General features: G+C 31.1%; 1 protein-coding gene across 2 annotated transcripts in view; it reads left to right on the plus strand.

The window, feature by feature from the left end:
- LOC132732156 (reelin-like) overlaps window positions 1–20,447 on the plus strand; it is a 75,419-nt gene that overhangs the window by 35,763 nt on the left and 19,209 nt on the right. For both annotated transcript variants that reach the window (XM_060718525.1, XM_060718524.1), the window contains exons 28-47: window positions 196–403; window positions 854–983; window positions 2,143–2,257; window positions 2,751–2,939; window positions 3,533–3,803; window positions 4,322–4,462; window positions 5,693–5,870; window positions 6,467–6,666; window positions 7,413–7,489; window positions 10,071–10,230; window positions 12,591–12,711; window positions 13,781–14,001; window positions 14,645–14,760; window positions 15,347–15,511; window positions 16,309–16,462; window positions 16,991–17,249; window positions 18,165–18,306; window positions 18,742–18,849; window positions 19,345–19,516; window positions 20,154–20,294. In XM_060718525.1, coding sequence (XP_060574508.1) covers window positions 196–403; window positions 854–983; window positions 2,143–2,257; window positions 2,751–2,939; window positions 3,533–3,803; window positions 4,322–4,462; window positions 5,693–5,870; window positions 6,467–6,666; window positions 7,413–7,489; window positions 10,071–10,230; window positions 12,591–12,711; window positions 13,781–14,001; window positions 14,645–14,760; window positions 15,347–15,511; window positions 16,309–16,462; window positions 16,991–17,249; window positions 18,165–18,306; window positions 18,742–18,849; window positions 19,345–19,516; window positions 20,154–20,294 — 3,268 coding nt within the window. The remainder of the gene's footprint in view (window positions 1–195; window positions 404–853; window positions 984–2,142; window positions 2,258–2,750; window positions 2,940–3,532; window positions 3,804–4,321; window positions 4,463–5,692; window positions 5,871–6,466; window positions 6,667–7,412; window positions 7,490–10,070; window positions 10,231–12,590; window positions 12,712–13,780; window positions 14,002–14,644; window positions 14,761–15,346; window positions 15,512–16,308; window positions 16,463–16,990; window positions 17,250–18,164; window positions 18,307–18,741; window positions 18,850–19,344; window positions 19,517–20,153; window positions 20,295–20,447) is intronic.

Genomic DNA, 20,447 nt, shown 5'->3' on the forward strand with positions numbered 1-20,447 from the left:
AGTGTAAGTGTCAAATATCAACAAAAATGAGTTAAATATTTTGTTAGCAGTTAAATATTTTGTTAGGGGACATTTTCTTATAATACTCATTTTTATTACAGGTAAATAAGCACTTTTTTTAAACACTCGCCCATTTTGATAATAAGAATATATATGTAAACTAGGTGTTTTGTATTTTAAATTTGTTATTCTCAGATCCCACATGCCAATCTGATGATCCAACTCCATATGGAATGTTAGATAGATTTGAACAATTACATCGTCCATCAGATTTCTGGAAACGTATCTGGGGAGGCCATCTAGGGGTTAGTTGTGGAATTGTTGATTCAGGAAATGCCTTAATTTTTGACGGTGATGGTACAAGGGAAGCTGTGACGGTTGCACTGAATACCACATATCTAAGGTAAAATCATTCAAGTTACAAAAAACACTCAAACTTAAATAACGAAAATTTCTCTAATGTCAAATGCGAAAAATAATTGGACTTTTATTGGAGAAATGTCTAAATTTAGCAAAATCAATTGTAATTTTTTTAAAATCAAAATGGACTACTATGAGAAAAAGTATAGTCATTAAGGGCATGTTTACAAGTTAAAGAGTCATAGACTTAGATATAGATGATGATTGTTTAAGTACATCATCAGTCTGTAGCATGTGGGCAATTTCTAAATGATGTTTGCAGCGTTACGGTCCTTGTTGAATTTTTTGTTTACGATTGCAAAGACAGTCACACATGGCTTATTGCACAATATGAATATATTTTCATATTCATATTTTACCATTAAGTCGGCCGCTTTCTTCTGTACATGTGTATAAACATGCATTATCAATGTTCTATTGCTATTATCTACAGGATTCTAGAGTTTGTAGTGAAGATAGGTAGTACAGATAAGAAGTATCAGTGCATTCAGCCATCATCTCCAAATGAAGGAATTATTTTAGACTTCTCAACAGATAACGAAATTACCTGGCAACTACTAAAGGCAAGTATTCTTTCAGATGTCTCTGTTGAATGATACTTTATAGTTTGTAATCAAGGAAAATGAATAAACTTTTAATTTCAAAATGAAATGATCATGACAAGTATGGACCTATAATTGCTGTCTCACCAAACTTGGTATTCAACATCCAGAAAAGGTCTTTCATATAATGTTGTTTTTTTTTCTTTCATAAAATATAAAATAGATTGATCAAACTGGTAGTTACCTTTCCAGTTCTTGGAAATACATTGAATAGTTCCATTTTTTTACTTCCAATGTACAAATTACCAAATTTTCAAATTATTATAATAATCAGTCATAGGTGATGATCTGACATCCATCTTTAAATGTGTAGTTGATTCCCATAATGTTATTTTCATTTTTCATTTCATTTTGATCAAACTTTAAAAGAAATTTTATCAACATGGTTTTAGAGATAGAGTCACTATGTGTGTGTTTTATATGCAAGGAGGTCAAATATATAAATTCTCCAAACCTGCTTGGCTTAGAATTTAGATTGTGAGTAGTTTAATGTTCAAGATTTTTACCGAATTTGTTCAAATCATGACCAAGTGTCAGACTTTGCCAAACAGGAAGCAACATTAACTGTTGATATCAACTTCCTTAAAAAAAATATATATTATTTTGATTAGATATCAAGTTTGCATCATGGCATTTGAAACCTAAAATGTCTCAGTTGTTCACATTTTGATCTTTTTGTGTAAAAAATTACCTTGTGGCAATAACTATGTCAAGGGCCGCTATGGTAATTATAAGAATGACTCCAATTTAAAAAAAAAATAAAATGGCTTTCAAATGCAATTCCAATAAGTTTGATATTCAGTTTATTCATATTTGATGATTGCTTTAACAATAAAGTATAAATGTCTGCATTAGATTCTTATAGACGGCTGCATGAACTCTAAAAATGAGTTTATTAAGTAAGTTCAATTAGTTTTTTAATGACACTATATATTGTGACCACCTGTAGTGCGTAGAGTTTAAAATATTAACATATCTACTTCATGTGAAGTCAGACATGTTTATTTTATATTTATAAAGAGACTGTGTAACAATCATCAATATTTTCTAACATCATATTTGAGCATAGTATATCTTTAAGTTAGTTATATAATTAATTAAGCTATTACATAATTGACAGGATATTGAACCAATATTGTACAATGGAACACGAGAGCGAGTGGTTCTAGAGCTGCCAGCAGAAGCTAAAACAGAAAGAACTATATTCAGATGGAGACAACCATTAGGTTATGGTGGTAAGAATCAATTTCTTTATAAAGTAAATGAAAAATACGAGTTGAATATTTCTATCATGAGTGTATTATGGCTAAGGAAATTAAATTTTGATAATGTTAATTCAGAAATGCTAGATATGGTGCTACATATAAAACTCTAAAAAAAAATTATAAGAAAATTTGGTGACCAACTACTGTTAACATTTAACATGTTTGAATACCATAAGATAACATTAATTTGAATAACTTATAAGTTTTTTCTGAAGACTGAATCTGTCTGATTTGTCATAATTGTATCAACATACTATAAATTTTCTTAACTTAATGTATGCCTTTAACAGTTATATTGTGGTAATGTTTTACAAACTCATAACTTTTGTCCTTCAAAAATATAACACTCAATTTTGATTTCAAATTTCTCAAACACTGAAAGGAAAGTTTTATTGACCATATCTTGGGAAAAGAGATGTGAATAATGGAAAATGTTTTCTATTACTCTATACTTACTCTAAAGGGATGACTCGAGCAGAATGGGGACTTGATAGAGTTACAATAGGAGTGAATGAGACAAACATGGAGGGATTTCAAGACAACTTTTCAGGAATGATGCCGGATATGTTTACATGGTATCAGACGGAAAGTGCTGTTCCAAGAATCACATGCAACTCTAAAGGAAATGCCTTAGAATTCAGCAGAAATGGAGGTACATTATTTCCATTTTTTCCACTTAACCTCCCGACTTTGTGTAATGGATTTGCTCAGCTTTCAATTTGAAACAGTTCATTCAGAATTAAAATGATATCTAAAATTCAGCTACAAACAGTATAGAGTCTAGTCAGTCTGCACAGATGAATAGGCTTGTCTGGCTCTACACTGGTTTCAGTAAGTTAAGAGATAAAAGTTTAGCCTAGATATAAACATAATTATAATGGTGGTTAAATACTTATATTTTAGAATACAAGAAATTTGAATTGGTAATGGCATACTTTCATAGATTAATATCTTATTTTTAAAGTAAGGAAAATGAACAGGTAATGTAACAGCAAAAACTTAGGTGTGTAAAAAAGCATCTTCACAGAACAAAATGATACAGTCTTAATAAAAAGTTGTTCCCTAGATACTATTATATGTTATTTTTACTTAACAATATATCTTTTCTATGTTATAAAACAAGTACTGTCATATACATGATTTGTCTTTTTAGTGTCATGTTCATTTCTTTTATAAAATTTCTACAAAGGGATTCACAGAAAATTTTTCTCAGTGTGCTCATTTTAATGCCCCCTTTTTTCACAGAAAAGAGATTTGCAGAAACTTGGGACTATCATATAAAACCATCCACCTTCCTGCAGTTTGACATTGCTATGGGATGTGACTCTCTTTCCAGTAGCCTGTATGGAGTTCTGCTTGAGTATTCTACAGATATGGGTAAAAACTGGAACCCAGTTGTCCAGGAATGTACACCACCGAAATTTGAGTGCACTGGGTACCACTTACAGAGTGACTTTATGTCTGATCAACATAGAAATTGGACACGAATTTCAGCGTACCTTCCTAACGGTGCTGTGTATGTATTTTCATTGTTGTATTATATTAATATATGTTAACATTTATCAAGCTAGATATTTTAAATTGGATTTGTCCATTTTTCAATTTGGACAAAATGAGTCATTTTTTTTAGCTTGTTAACCTTTATTAAGCGTAATGTCTTAAATATATTTGTTCATTTTTTCAGTTAGGACAAAAATCTTCATCATTAATTGGGAGAATTTTAAAATATGTACTGACTGAAAAGCAAACATGTGCTGCCTGAGTTTGGTATGTACTGGCCTACTAGGAAATGAAATATATCATTTTTCATGGAATCTTACGTAAATATCTAAGAGTAAATAAACACCTTAGATGTTGCTCCAGCATTCAGCTCCATGTTCTGCATCTACAATTGATTTAAATCTTATGAAAGTTTAATGGTGGTGAGCAAGTTATAAAGATACTAGTACAATCACATATATAAGGTGTATCATCATTCATAATATGAACAAATATATAACATGAAAACACACAAAAGTCTTGATGTCTTTTTAGTTCTCCAGCCACACGATTTAGATGGCAACAACATAGTCAAAGTAACCGTGGGAATGTTTGGGCTCTTGACAATGTGTATCTAGGAGATGGTTGTCCATGGTTGTGTTCAGGCCATGGTTATTGTGATAAAGGAGCATGTGTGTGAGTTGTTATAATTTTAGAATTAAATAAAAAACAACAATGCCAGTATATACGACATTTGGTTTATACAGAATTGATTTTAATTCGATTGTGAAGGAAGCTATAAGCTTATAGACACACATTTGAATCGGTTCTTGGAACTAACCAGTACTGAGCAGTGAGTGTAAAGTTTCTTGCTGCAGGAACAACAGCTTGTCCCTGATGGGGTCTGCAACAATGCGGCTAGCTATCATTAGATTACTAGTCTGATGCGTTAACCACTGAACCATGCCGCCACTTATATATACAGCATTTAAGTAAAGTGGAATTATTACTCAAGCAACAGACTGTATGTAACTTAAAGAAAATGTGTTTTTATGACACCTGTCACTGATGATAACTGATGGTGTACCTGGCTGATGTTAAGTGTTTAAGGTTGTGAATCACTTTCCCCTCACTGATAAGGACTTAATCTGTTTATGGACTTTTGATTCTTATATTAGAGAAAACTATCTAGCTAGCTTATTGAACATTGGTGGTTCTACTCAGGTGCCCACTCCTGCCTGAAATAATCTACCGAAGGGCATCTGAGGTATTTCTCCAACAGTAAAGCTGAAAAGCTGCCATATTAGCTTCAAAGTGATGGTTTTACTTAAAAACAAACCAAAACAAAAACAGAAAAATACTTGCAACAGACACAATGTAAGTAATGGGCTGATCATTGTTTTTGAGTAAAACACAGAAAGAGAGATAACTTTAGCTGTTATATTTAACATTAGCTAAAAAGGATGTCTTTATAAAAGGAGTGCTTTTCTCAATACAAGGTCAAGGTTATAACTACAGTATATTATATATGAAATATGACATCGTAAATACATCTATAGTAAAAAAGGGGGATGTGATAACTGTATCAATAATGACATTATTTGTACAAACTTAGCAAGTTCATTAACATGTTAAACTCTTAACCAATGGATTTGCCCTATTTTGAATTTGGAACAGTCCATTCAAAAGTTTAGGCAATTCAATACCAAAAAAATACAAAAAGTGAGCTATTATAATTATTAGTGCCTGGTCAGACTCACAGACAATGCATGCTGGCTCTATACTGTTATTAAAGGCTAAATACATCTTGTTCCAGCATGTTAAGAGATAAACGAGTGTTCCAAACTTACTTTACAGTGTATATGCATTTATATAAAAGTGCTCATAACTTTGCCAAATTCTAATTTCTTTCTTTTTATAATTCAGATGTGATGATGGATATAGTGGAGAGTTTTGTGTACCCTCTAAACCTCTTCCTATGATGTTAAGGGATGACTTTAACCGTGAAAAGCCCATGAATGATAACTGGTTAGAGGTATATGGTGGTCAGCTTACAAAACAATGTGGAACATTAGTCAGTGGAAATTCTTTAACTTTCACTGATGTAAGTTGTTGTTTCTCAATCCTTACCATTCTAAATATATTAAAATTGTTGATCATTTTTAGGGAAAAATTTCAGAATATGTACTGACTGAATAGTGATAAGTGTAGACCATGCTCAGACTAGCTAATATTGGTCTGCACTAGTCGTATGAGTAGAATATTTCAAAAGTTCTGATGAGAAAGTTTATGGTTTCAGTTTATACATTTGGTGTGTGATGAATAACATATACATGTAATATATATTCCAAATTAAAAATCGTAATTAGGAATTATGCCCCCTTTTAAGTAAAAATCTTTATGAAATTTTTTAAAATCAGAAAAATTTCATGGTGTACAGTGTAATATTTATAATTATAACATATTTGGATGGCTTACTAGCACACAAACTAAACAAAACCCAAAGGGTGGTTTATATATTTTTCTATATGTGTTGCATCCATTAAGTATAAACTCATACACTTGTCATATCTACCAGTTAACTTCTATATATTACAGTAACAATAACAGTATTTCATATTCAAGGTGTGGCTGAATCTATCTTGTAGACTTGCTTTACTACATGCAGATGTAATTCAAAATCTATTTTTCATTCTTTAGGATAAGCTCAGAATGGCAGTTACAAGAGATTTGGACACCAGTATGTTGAACACAATAGAATTTGACTTCTTGTATGGCTGTAAAGGAAAGAAGATAGAATGGTCTCGTAATCAAAGTGTTTTATTACAGTATTCCAACAATGGAGGGATAACCTGGAATCTTGTCAAGGAGCTACATTATCCCAATGTCACAAAGCCAAGGTATTAAAAATCTAACTGTATAACTAACTTTTTTTTGTTATTTGAATTTAATAAAAAAAAACACCTAAATAAACATTGCAAGACATTAGTAGAAAAGTCAGAATGAAGCCAATTAAACACTTTACCTGTGTTTATAAAGGTTTATATATTTTTTTTTAATTTTATTATTATTATTTTAATTAAACAAGGGTGTTGTAGTCACAAAAAACAAAAAAACACAGGTTCCGAGGTGTCAAGAAATTGTTCAGGCTTAAACTCAGATCTCACGTGTTTGATTGACCAATGACATTCCTGAAATTTGAGACAACACTCAGAAAGTTTTAAACTAGTAACCTCGAGGCCAGGGTCCTGAGTGTTACACATGACAGATGAAAAAAAATATGTTTACATTTATTTGTTTTTGTTTGCAAAGGAGACATTTTGTTATATATTATTGATACTACCACTTTTGAAATAGGATGGTAAACATATGTTATGCATACATAACACACGAGCATTCTATTTTGATGACCAAATTTCAAACAGTAAGTCCATGAGTATGATTACCGGCACCAATTTTCGTCCTACATAATGCAACTAATTCAAATCAATTAATTTTTCTGTGTGCAATGACAAAAAATACCTTCACATTCAAATAAGTCAAATCCACTTAAAATTTCTGATTTGATATGGGTCAACAGATATACAAGTATTATGTTACACAATAAGATGATATAATTGTTCAATTTGTTGTTGTTGTTTTCCAGATTTTTTAGTCTTGAATTACCAGTAAAAGCACGACACAATTCAACAAGGTTTAGATTTTGGCAACCATCAAATGAAGGTATATATAAATGTATATGTAATCATCATTATTGTTTCTATCTATGTCAGGTTTGGCATTATTAACAGTTAAGATAGATGGTCATTTGAAAAATAATCTATTTCTGTTAAGGCAACTTTCAACTATAGCAACACTTACAATATTGTGTCATTACTGTAAACAATTATGTCCATTTATTTTGTTTTTTTCTGGCAACATGATAAACTGTAGTCCAGCAAACAAACATTTACATGTTATTCACTGATTATATTGTTTAAAATACTCTTCTAGTCTATTCCAAGCTCACATGAGCACATGGGCAAGTACAAAGCTAAAATCTGATCACATGTTGACTTTTGTCCTAATTTAATATGTAAACAATCTTTTCAAAGGTAACTTTTTTTGTCATCAAATGATTGACCAAGAAATGTGATCATCATGCTTTGTCTGGTCAACTTTGACAAACATTGTTAATTGTTTAATTCTACATAGCTAGGAAAAACTTGTTAGTCCCCTACCGGTTTACCGGAGGGGACTTTAGGTTTACCCTCCGTCTGTCTGTCTGTCCGTCCGTCCGTCCGTCAGTCCGTCCGTCCGTCCACAAAACTGGATAACGCAAAAAGTACTGAAAATATTTTTATGAAACTTGATATATGGATAGATGGCAGTTTGGAGATTATGCACGTCTTTTTCTTTTCTTCCTATGTTGAAAAGTCTGGTTGCTATGGCAACAAATAGACTGAAAATATGGCAAATTTTACACATAACCTGGATCCCGCGATACCGCAAAAAGTACAGAAAATATTTTTATGAAACTTGGTATATGGATAGATGGCAGTATGGAGATTATGCACGTCTTTTTCTTTTATTCCTATGCTGAAAATTCTGGTTGCTATGGCAACAAATAGACTGAAAATATGGCAAATTTTACACATAACCTGGATCCAGTGATAACGCAAAAATTACTGAAAATATTTTTATGAAACTTGACATATTGGTAGATGGCAGTATGGAAATTATGCACATTCTTTTCTTATCTACCTGTATTGAAAATCTTGTTGCTATGGCAACAAATAGACTGAATTTCAAGATTTCTGATTCTAGTTTTTCATTTTTTCACTATAAGTTCTTTATTTCTTAAGGTATTTTCTTCAAACTTTAAATATAAGTTGCTAGTCATCAACCACATCATATGTGACAAAGTTTACAACTCTAGCACATAATTTATCAGAATTACCTCCCTCGAACTTAAAATTTTCATTAAAAAACATTGCTTTTTTTAATAACTTCTTTTTTCTGAACGTATCTACTTCAAACTTCATATAAATGTTTCTTATTATCACTCAACATTTGTGAGTGTTCAAAACTCTAGCAAGACTATGTCCAGAATTATGCCCCTTTTGAACTTTTGAGAAATTGGTAATTTTCTTCAATTATGATAGGATTTTCTTCAAACTCCCACATCATAATAATATATATGACAATAATATGACAAGGTTTATAAATCTAGCATCCATATTTTTAGAATTATCTCCTCCTTAAACTTTTAATTTTTCCTATTCGTTCTTTTAACTTTCATTTACTTCAAATTCAAAATAAACATTCAATATTCATACCTTCATTACTAATTGTTCTTTGTTACACTCACATCATGTATGACATGGTTATAATAAAAATATATTGTGACTAAATGACATCTAGGAATGTTTTGTAAGTTCTCTTAGTATTATAAAGTTATAAAGCTGTGTCATTATATACTTTACTAAGCTTAGCATACTTTTTTGTAATACAAAGAGGATATTTATATTTTTTCTATAAATACATGATTTATTTTCATCTAGTGGCATGAAAATAAATATTTCATGAGTGGTGGTAGCCACAAGTGAAATAAGATAATTTTCATGCCACAAGATCTCGTATTTATAGAAAAACTTGAATTTTCTGTTTATTATATACATTTGTCTCTTTTTTGACATTACAATTTGAAAGACTTTCCCTTAAATTTTGTGTACTGGCAGAATTTAAAAGAAAGTAGTCCGCCAAGACACCAGTGAAAATATGGAAAATATGCAGTGAAAAATAAATTTTTATAGTAGAAATACAGAAAATGAAAATACACATTTTATTTCATCAATATTTCTCAATATTTCATTTATAAGTATATAATTAACTAAATTCTTGTTCTCAAAGCTGGTTTAAGGGTCAATAGAAGAAAATGTAACCCTTTACCTGCTGGGGACAGCAGATTCTGCCCTTGTGAGCAGTGCAGACCAAGAACAGCCAGCACATCCGTGATGTCTTATAATGGTCTGCACTGGTCACTATTCAGTCAGTACTTACTTTAATATTTTCCAAAAAAATGATGAACTACCATAGAAAGCAAATGGTAAGTAGCAGTAGGGGATGTATTCAGGTCAAAACCTTGTAAATACATGTATATATACAAGTACCCAAGAAATGTTCCTGATTTGACTATCAATGCATTAAAACTGTTTTTTAAATGTATTCTAGATTGAAGGATAATAAGTCCATTTAAGATATTTAATTTGGTATGAAATAAAACTGAATGCTTTAAATGGCATAAACATAATCTTAATTTCAGGGAAAATGCAGTCTACATGGGCTATAGATAATTTGTTTATTGGACGAATGACCATGAATCCAAGCTCTATGTCGGATGATTTCAACACAAATATAAATTCTGACTCCTGGTTGTTTGTAAATGAGGGAGAAATTGGTTCCTATTGTGAACAAAACACCAGGTAATAAAGCTGAAGTTTTTGAAACTGATTCATCTCATTCTCTTCTTATGCTCCCCGAAAAATTTCGGGGGAGCATATAGTCGCCGCCTTGTCCATCCGTCTTTCCGTCCGTCCGTCCCCTTTTCTTGTCCGGGACATAACTTTGAAACAACAAGAGGTATCAACATGAAACTTTGTATGTAGATAGATCTCATTGAGTAGGTGTGCAGTGCACAAGAACCGTAACTCTGCCTTGCTTAATTTTTGAATTATTCCCCTTTGTTTTTTTTTACACTTTGAACTTTGTCCAGGACATAACTCTAAAAGTATAATAGGTATCAACATGAAACTTTGTAGGTAGATAGATCTCATTGAGTAGGTGTGCAGTGTACAAGAACTGTAACTCTGCCTTGCCTAATTTTTGAATTATCCCCCTTTGTTTATTTTACACTTTGAACTTTGTCCAGGACATAACTCTAAAAGTATAAGAGGTATCAACATGAAACTTTGTAGGTAGATAGATCTCATTGAGTAGGTGTGCAGTGCACAAGAACTGTAACTCTGTCTTGCCTAATTTTTGAATTATCCCCCTTTGTTTATTTTACTTTTTGAACTTTGTCCAGGACATAACTCTAAAAGTATAAGAGGTATCAACATGAAACTTTGTAGGTAGATAGATCTCATTGAGTAGGTGTGCAGTGCACAAGAACCGTAACTCTGCCTTGCCTAATTTTTGAATTATTCCCCTTTGTTTATTTTACACTTTGAACTTTGTCCAGGACATAACTCTAAAACTATTATAGGTATCAACATAAAACTTTGTAGGTAGATAGATCTCATTGAGTAGATGTGCAGTGCACAAGAACCGTAACACTGCCTTGCCTAATTTTTTAATTATCCCCCTTTGTTTATTTTCACACTTTGAACTTTGTCCAGGACATAACTCTAAAACTATAAGAGATATCAACATGAAACTTTGTAGATAGATAGGTCTCATTGGGTGGAAGTGCAGTGCTTAAGAATCATTACTCTGCCTTGCCTTATTTTGAATTATCCCCCTTTGTTTATTTTACTTTTTGAACTTTGTCCAGGACATAACTCTAAAAGTATAAGAGGTATCAACATGAAACTTTGTAGGTAGATAGATCTCATTGAGTAGGTGTGCAGTGCACAAGAACCGTAACTCTGCCTTGCCTAATTTTTGAATTATTCCCCTTTGTTTATTTTACACTTTGAACTTTGTCCAGGACATAACTCTAAAACTATAATAGGTATCAACATAAAACTTTGTAGGTAGATAGATCTCATTGAGTAGGTGTGCAGTGCACAAGAACCGTAACTCTGCCTTGCCTAATTTTTGAATTATCCCCCTTTGTTTATTTTCACACTTTGAACTTTGTCCAGGACATAACTCTAAAATTATAAGAGATATCAACATGAAACTTTGTAGATAGATAGGTCTCATTGGGTGGAAGTGCAGTGCTTAAGAATCATTACTATGCCTTGTCTTATTTTGAAGTTATTGCCCTTTTGTTTATTTTTACTTTTTGACTTTTGTCAATGCTTAAATGCTTAAAGAACCTAAACAAAGCCTGGTCTAATTTTGGAGTTATTGCCCTTTGTTCATTTTTGCACTTTTAATTTTAACCGGGACATAACTCTGATATCATCAGGAAACTTTATAGCTAGATAGATCTCATTGAATAGAAGTGCAGTGCAAAAAACATAACTCCGCCTTGCCTAATTTTGGAGTTTTTGCCCTTTGTTCATTTTTTTTATACCTTCCTGTGTCCAGAACCTTCTCGGGGAGCATCACCCGGTTCAACCGGTTCTTGTTACTTTTAACAAAGTATTAATTGTTTGAATTGATTTTAGGAATTCATTTGTAGTGTCTACTTTTAAAAGATTTAAATATCTGTGTTTTAATAATACCATTTCAATATTTGATTTACCTTTGATTTAATTCAGTGTAAGGAGAAGTATGGAAATAATTTTTGCTTTCTTTCTTATAAACAGTAATATCTTTCTAAAACAGTGAAGGAGTCACTTGATGTAAATGATATCAAATGTGTTGTAAAAAATGTTGTTTTATCATATGATTTTCCTTCTTTTTGATGTTATATAATCATTACACATTTCTTTATATTACACATGTGTAATATAACATTGTTGTGACATCATTTCTCTTCTTCTATACATCTCAAAAGAAAAAGCAGTGTACAAAAGTGCGAGTAAAATTTCAAAACAAGTAAATTTTTATAAATTTCACTGCATTTAGTTGTGTGATAAAAATCTCACATTCCTGGTTTTTTAGGCTTGAAGTTTCATTAAATGTATATGTCAACTATTTGAGATCCTGTACATCTATATCTGTTATACAGATCAGATACAGAGGGTGCTGGGGAGTCCGCTTTAGTATTCAAACAAGGCTTAGATCAAGGCGAGAACTCAGTTATAACTCGAGATTTAGATGTTGGTCCAATGTCTGTCTTGCAGTTTGATGTAAGTACATTTTCAAGTCAAATTTTAATGTGAGATGACCTTTTATATGACCCAGTGACCTAATTCTGCATGATTTATGTAACAAGAGATAATCATAGGGGTTTGCATGCCTAAAAGTTAATGTTGCTGACTTAAATCACTTGCTTATTTGGATTCCTTCATGTGAAAGGTCAGTGGTTCTACTCTTTATTTCTGCACATGCCTGAAATAATGCATGAAGGGGCACCTAGGGTCTTCCTCCAGGGTTGAATGCTGAAAAGGCACTATATAACTTTACAGTGTTATGTAAATTAAATTCAAATCCAACAAACAAATCATGAGAATTGAATTTTGAATTTGTAGACAAATTGATATAATAATACCTCATATTTGTATGATATTCATCATTTATAAGAATAAATATCAAATTTCTTCATAATTGAGAAAGAAGTACCACAAGAAGATGATCAACAATTTATATGTTCCTATGATTATCAGATATTAACTTGGCAAAAACTGCTAACATTGTATTAGTTTCAATGTTATATAGCTCAATATGTAGGGTTATTAGCTTGAATAACTGGAGCTGCACAGCAGTTAATATATGGTCAAATAACCTGTCAAAAGTGGTTTTACTCCAGATCATGGCAGAAGCCAAATTGTTTTTACCAGAGCACAGTTCAACCACTGCATCATTCCTGGGCTCCTTGGCAGGCTGTCAAGCAGCTTACCAGTACTACGAGTAGTTGCCTTCACTTCCACAGGGAATCGAAACTTCTGTTTATGCAATAGCAGAGGTTCAGTGCAAATGACTGTAGAAAAAATTTCATAATAAATCACAACGAAAGTTACCTGCATCGTTCGCAAATTGAACACAAGTCACCCGATTAACAGACCAAAAACGCTCTACAAGTCTTCAAAATATTGACACTTATAGTATATGTCATAATGAAGCAATTCATAAATATGAATGAAATAAAAATCTCAATAATATTATTGTCCAATGAAAACAGACATTACAAACATGGAATGTTATAAATGTGTTATAGATGTGTAATATATGTTGTAAGGAATATCATCATATTTACAGATTAATGTTGGTTGTTCGTCAGAAGCCACTCACAAATATCCTGTAAGATTAGAGTATTCAGCGGATGGTGGTAAAACATGGCATTTAGTTATACCAAATTGTGCCACAGAGTCATACACTAATTGTCACGATAGTCTTCTACATCCCAGTATATTTTATGGCGGAACTTCAAAATATTGGAGGAGAATTGTCATACCTCTTGACAGTCTATATGCTTGTGGGTATGTATTTTGTCACGTATCCAAATTTTTACATATATTGCCTCAGAAACTTGTAAGTTTTCTTCATCTTTAGAAATGTGAATTATGAGTTTTATAATGTTTAAATAATGATTAAAAGTATGTTAGATGCTTATAGTCTGAATAATATAGCCATGAATGTGAAATTCTGTGACATAAAAGTAGCAAAATGTAAACAAAGTAGTATTTTTACTTCCATACAAAACACTTAATCAGTATGACTGTACTAATTCCAAAAAAAGAAACAGAAGCAAAATATGGTTAAGGAAACTGGCTGATGAGTATCTTTTAAGAAACTATAACAAGACACAAAATTATAGGCTTTTAAGAAATTAAAATATAAGCATTTCTGGGGAATGAAAAAGAGACAACAAAAGAAACTTAAAATTTGCATAAAAGATGAAATATTAAATGAAACAGCAGCTGCTGTCTTAGTGACTTACCTTAAATTTCAAACAAGGTTTTTTGTGTTACAAGAAAAATCACTGTACCCTCTTAAGTTATTGAAGGTCTCCTATTAGCCTGTTTAAGGTTTCTCTTTTGAAATGTGACATGTAAAAACAAACATATTTATTGTGGTTGCTGATTGAAGGTGAATTATAGATATTAATAAAACTGTTATCAGGTCTTTGAGATTTCGTTGGTACCAGGGTGTGATCCCAGCAGATGATTATGGACCTCAATGGGCGTTAGATAATGTGTTTGTTGGTATGTCATGTATGCAGCACTGCTTAGGGAAAGGTGAGACATTATTTTGTGAAAGTTTCTTGTTTGCTGTATATTTGTAATGAGTAGAGTTTAGGCTAAATAGTTATAGTGTTTATTGTGCCAATAAACATTAGGATGAGTAGAGTGTTTATGTCAACAACATCTTCGGCTCTCTATAAGTTCAAATTTACAATCAAGTATAATTTTTTGATATAATTTTTTTATGTAATTATGATGGTCTCAAATTTTTGACCCTGTAAATTATAATCTGATAATCTGATATATATTAAAATAACCACAAGCCACATTAACTGAGGGTCAGGTACACATTTTTCCTGATAATTCACAGCGTCTGTAACTGGTTATACTTTAAATATAAGTGTCTCACAGTTGCTTTTCAAAATATGTGTTTTTAAAACCTGACAGAACAATTGTTTCATTTTGTATTGTTAGTGAAAAAAAAGATATCACTCTTTTAATTTGGTGCTTAAATGATAAAATATGTCACCAAAAGTTTGTAGAAAAAGTATTTATCTTGTTTGCATGTTACAATTTTTTTTCAGTATTTTATTGTTTCAATTTTATTGCTCATCTCTGGAAGCTACAATTGTTTTTATAGGGGAATGTAGCAGCACGATGATGTGTTCATGTGACAGAGGCTTTAATGGTGATGTTTGTGAGCCTGAACAATTGTTTCCTGAATATTTGAAAGAAGGTTTCCCCTTAGTTGATGGTTCAAATGATATTCCAGAAAGTCTTCAGCTTTTAGATTCCTTTGTGAGCCGTAAGTATAAAGATTTGAATTTACACTTTCATCAGTCATATATTGTATATTCTCGTTACAGTTAGAATTGACAAAGTGACAGTTGCATTGGTATCCATGATTGTATAAAGTATTCTGGTTAGCTCCCTTTAATTGCATTCTTTAAAAAGTATTAGTAAAATGAATAGAAAAACTTTGGGAGTAGCTTTTTAATGTCGCTGCATCATTGCTGACATTTTAAGACTTGCATAATTATAGATTGACTGTTATAATCTTACTTTCTATCCTGAGTTTTGGTTATATACAATATATACAATAATCTCAGGTAAACAGATCACAAGCAAGCATTAATTTTTGACTTGTATTGTCACATTTAATTATAATTTTTCATATTGCAAAGTTGAGTGCTAATTGTCCTTATACATGTGTAAGAACAAACCAACATTTTGAAAGATTATTTTAAAGATTTAAGTCATTGAATTATTGCAAAATAGAAAAGAAATTGTGAACATTAAGAATCTTATTAACACATAAAGTCAGGCAGCTTCCGTATTGAAATGCATTTTCTAGTCCACCTACTTTTTTTAAGTCAGATTATTTTATTGATAAAACTTTTGAAGATTATTAACAAAGAAAAGTTAAATGCTTCATGAACATGTCCATTATAGCAATGTATTTGTTCTTCTTTCTCTTACATTCAGGTTTTAATTGTAATGTAGTATACCTCTATTTTATATAAATATTGATTTATAGAACTTTAAATTTGTTTATTATTATGTCTCTTCTAAAATTTATAATCTCAATAACTTCATTATAAGCTCACAAGATTGTTGATGAGAAGAAGTGGGACATATGGTCAGGTGGAATTGTTTCAAAAGACTGTGATCTTCTCGTTGATAAAAACAGCCTTGTGTTTAAAGGGACAGGAGAAAGGGTCCTCGTTACACGAGAACTTAATCTATTGAAAGCCACGTAAGTACGGTACCTTTTGTAAATGTGTTTAGCGTATAAAGATCAAGTTATGATTCATATAAAAGAAGAATGAACAATATATTTTATTTCACAAATGATGCACATTAAAATGTATTTTGACCCCTAAATGACCATGAGATTCTAAGTCATATTTACAAAATTCACCATAGCTAATTATTCATGACCTGCTTTTGTGATGATGGTTAGAAACCAGGAATTTCTAAGGTTTCACAGGAAAATCTCTTGAAAACTTAGGATGATTATATTTTTCATCAAAAATGAGGAGATTCTCTGCCACCTAGAACCCAGGATTTACATTGTACTTTGATTTACTATCTTAGGTTTTAATCCAGGAATTTTTCTTTTGATTTTCTGGGAAAGTCTCAGAAAAAAATCCAGAAAATTCTATAGAGGATTTTTTTGTGTTTTACGAACATATCTCATAAATATATAAATGTAATAATCTGTAAGTAGATGTAGGTTATAGATATTTAGTACATGTAGTGATAACATTTATTTATATTACAGGACGGTACAGTTTTATTTAAGACTAGGATGTAGTGATTCTACCCCTAACCCACTGACACCTCCTGTGTATGTCCAGTATAGCACAAATGGAGGCATCAACTGGCACACCATACAACAGTTTGATTTCAGTCCTGACAGTCATAAACCATTTTATGTGGTGTTGAATTTTCCACCAAAAGCACAATCACCATCTACACAGTTAAGATGGTGGCAGCCATCACAGCATGGAGAGTTTTTGGAACCCTGGGCTATAGATGAGGTATTTACTACCAAACTGCTTATTCAAGAAAATGAACTCCTGAACACATGTTCATGTTAATATCTTTTATTTCATGCTTTCCAGTGTTTTATTGTAATATATCAGATGATTATATTCTGATAAACCACTAGTGAAATTTATAAAATATAATTTTCACTGTAGCCGGACTATATCTGAATGCGGATGAAAAGAAAATCATAACTAAATGGAATAACAGGCAGAAATTAATGCCGTCATGCGTAAATTTTGCTTCTGTAGGAAAAGAAAGTCGATGTCATCATACATCGTGTTAAAAACGTAACAAAAATAAAGAAATTTAACAGACCTATATTTCAAAATTGATTATGTGACGTCATGATGTGATGACGTCACAAAGAAGAATGCGTGACGTTACGCGGCAAAACCAGTAAAAAAAATACTTAAAATCACTTAAAAAGCATGAAATAAAAAGAAAATTTATTTGTTTTACATGTAAGATTGAAATATATTTCATTCGTGAACACCAGCTATTATATTTTCACTCGTGGCTATGCCACTCGTGAAAATATTGCATCTGGTGTTCACTCAGTGAAATTATATTTCAATCTTACATGCAAAACAAACAAATATCCTCTATGTAATTACACGGCACTGAAAATTTACATTTTGCAATATATCATTTCAAGTTAATATGGTCATTATAACTTATTTCATGACATTTCAAGTCAATATGTGCACTTTAAAATATTGCTTGATGTTTCAAGTTGATATGCTCACTTTAAAATATTTCATGACATTTCAAATTAATATGCTCTCTCAAAAATATTTTACGACACTTCAAATTATTATTGTCACTATAAAATATTTCTTGACATACCTAGGCTAAAATATTTCTTGACATTTTAGTTAACTACTCTAAAATATTTCATGATACAGATATATATTGGTGGTGACAATGAAGGTGAGCAAATGCTAGCAGACCACCCAACTTCACCTAAAGACCCTAATTGGCTTTTAAACCCGGGTGCTGTTATAAAACCAGTGTGTGGCAAAGGTTTTGATGCAATAGATTTTGTTGGTATGTTATTTTATTTTTATCATGTTATTTAATCTATTTTGAATAAGTCAGAATAAGATAAAGATAAAGAAATACAACACGACAACACCAGTGCAGGTTGAGTATTTTAATAATCTAACAGTTTCAGTTCTAACAAATCTTCATTAGGATTTTGAATAGGATTTGTTTTAAAGAACTGAAGTTTTCTTATAACATCTTGTTGGATAAATTTTCAATGATGAGATAGAATATGTAAAAAAGAATATAACAGTATGGGCATGTGAATTATAGTGATCACCCTTATGTAAATTTATATAGATAATTGTCTGAATATAACATTTTTATCATTATTATGTAGATTATTGTCTTAATGTAACATTCTTATCATTATTATGTAAATGATTGTCTGAATAAAACATTATTGTCATTATTATGTAAATGATTTTCTACGACCAGGTGGTGAGAAGTATAGATTTGCAGTCACAGCTGATGTTGTGGTACAGGAGGGTACAATTTTACAGTTTGATTTATCCATGGGATGTTCAGATCCTAAACATTGTTTCGGTAGGTTTTTATCAGTTTACACAAGTATCTTTCTGAACAAATACTTCAAAACACTCTTGGTTTTTTTAGACATGAACTATAACATTGATTTTCAAATAAAATAAAAAGAGGATATTCAAGTTTGTTCTATAATTAAAGGATTTGTTTTCTACTGCCACTCATGAAATATGATAATTTTCATATCACAAGATGAAAATAGATTCTGTATTTATAGAAAAAACTTGAATTTTCTGTATATTATATACATTTTTCTCTTTAATTTTGACATCACAATTTGAAAGACTACCCCTCAAATTTTGTGTTTTGGCTGAATTTATAAGAAAGTAGTTCCGCAAGACTTCAGTGAAAATACGGAAAATATTTTTCATTGCAGTGAAAAATAAATTAATACAATAATATATAGAATAATGAGAATGCGCATTTTATATTATCAATATTTTTCAATATTTCATTTATAATTATGTAATAAATGTAGATATCTGGAAAAAATTTCAGGAATATACGTAGCATACTCCGTCAATAAAGGTGTTACATGGGAACCACTGTGGAAGCCTTGCTATCCATCAAATATAGAGTGTAACAAAGTCATCAGGACAGACAATGCCTATATGTCAGATTATAATTGGGGCTGGAATAGACACACAATATTGCTTGGGTTCCATACAAGGTACGTTTAATCAAAGCAATAGAAAAAACATGGGCCATTTTACTATTAGATTGATCTTTATAATTCTGCTGGTTTGTAACGTATTCGATAATCATGGTGTTTATATAGTTTTATATACACGTTGCTGTCAATTTTATTAAAATTATATCACTTTTTTCTCTAAAAAGGATGTTTGTGGTATTAAAATTTCGTTATGAATATTTCTTTCAGGTTATATGACACTTGCCTAGCAGCTCTGGTTATATTTCCAAACAACCATTTATAAAAGGCCATATAACCTGTCAAAAATCTTTATAGCTAATAATATGACTGACTCAATTGTGAATATTTTTAAGTTCATAGAAAACAGACAGACAGAAATTAACGAATTTAAGCCTTCTCATTTGACTCCAAATTAAGAACACATGAAATTGATGAGTAGAAACATTTACATTTATTATCTTATTGATAAATGTTGTAAATTAAACATAGCCTATGAAATATCTTTATTGTCCAATTTTTGTTGACATTCATAATTTCCATATTTTCATTTTCCACCAAACACTTTATGAATATTTGATGCCAAAATATTAAAGCAGTTGATTTCCACATAAAATATTTAAATGATATTTTATATAAAATGTTTACCTCTGTTAAGGTCACAAGAAACACGATTTTTGTGGTACCAACCTGATGGCTTCAATGTAAAGGATACATGGGCTATAGCCAATTTATACATTGGAACACATTGTCCAACATTATGCAGTGGACATGGAAAATGTACAGAATATGGTTGCATGTAAGTATTTTGATGCATTGTTATTTTTATTTGCATAATTCATTGGTCATTAATGACCAAAATCCTTGATGAAAATTTGTCTGTAGCATTAAATATGATATAAGTATTGATGTAGAAATTGTTTTTACAATAGAAAATATTTATCTTATAATA

Source organism: Ruditapes philippinarum, unplaced genomic scaffold (assembly GCF_026571515.1).
Source record: "Ruditapes philippinarum isolate M1 unplaced genomic scaffold, ASM2657151v2 ctg325_1_1_1_1, whole genome shotgun sequence".
NCBI lineage: Eukaryota > Metazoa > Mollusca > Bivalvia > Venerida > Veneridae > Ruditapes > Ruditapes philippinarum.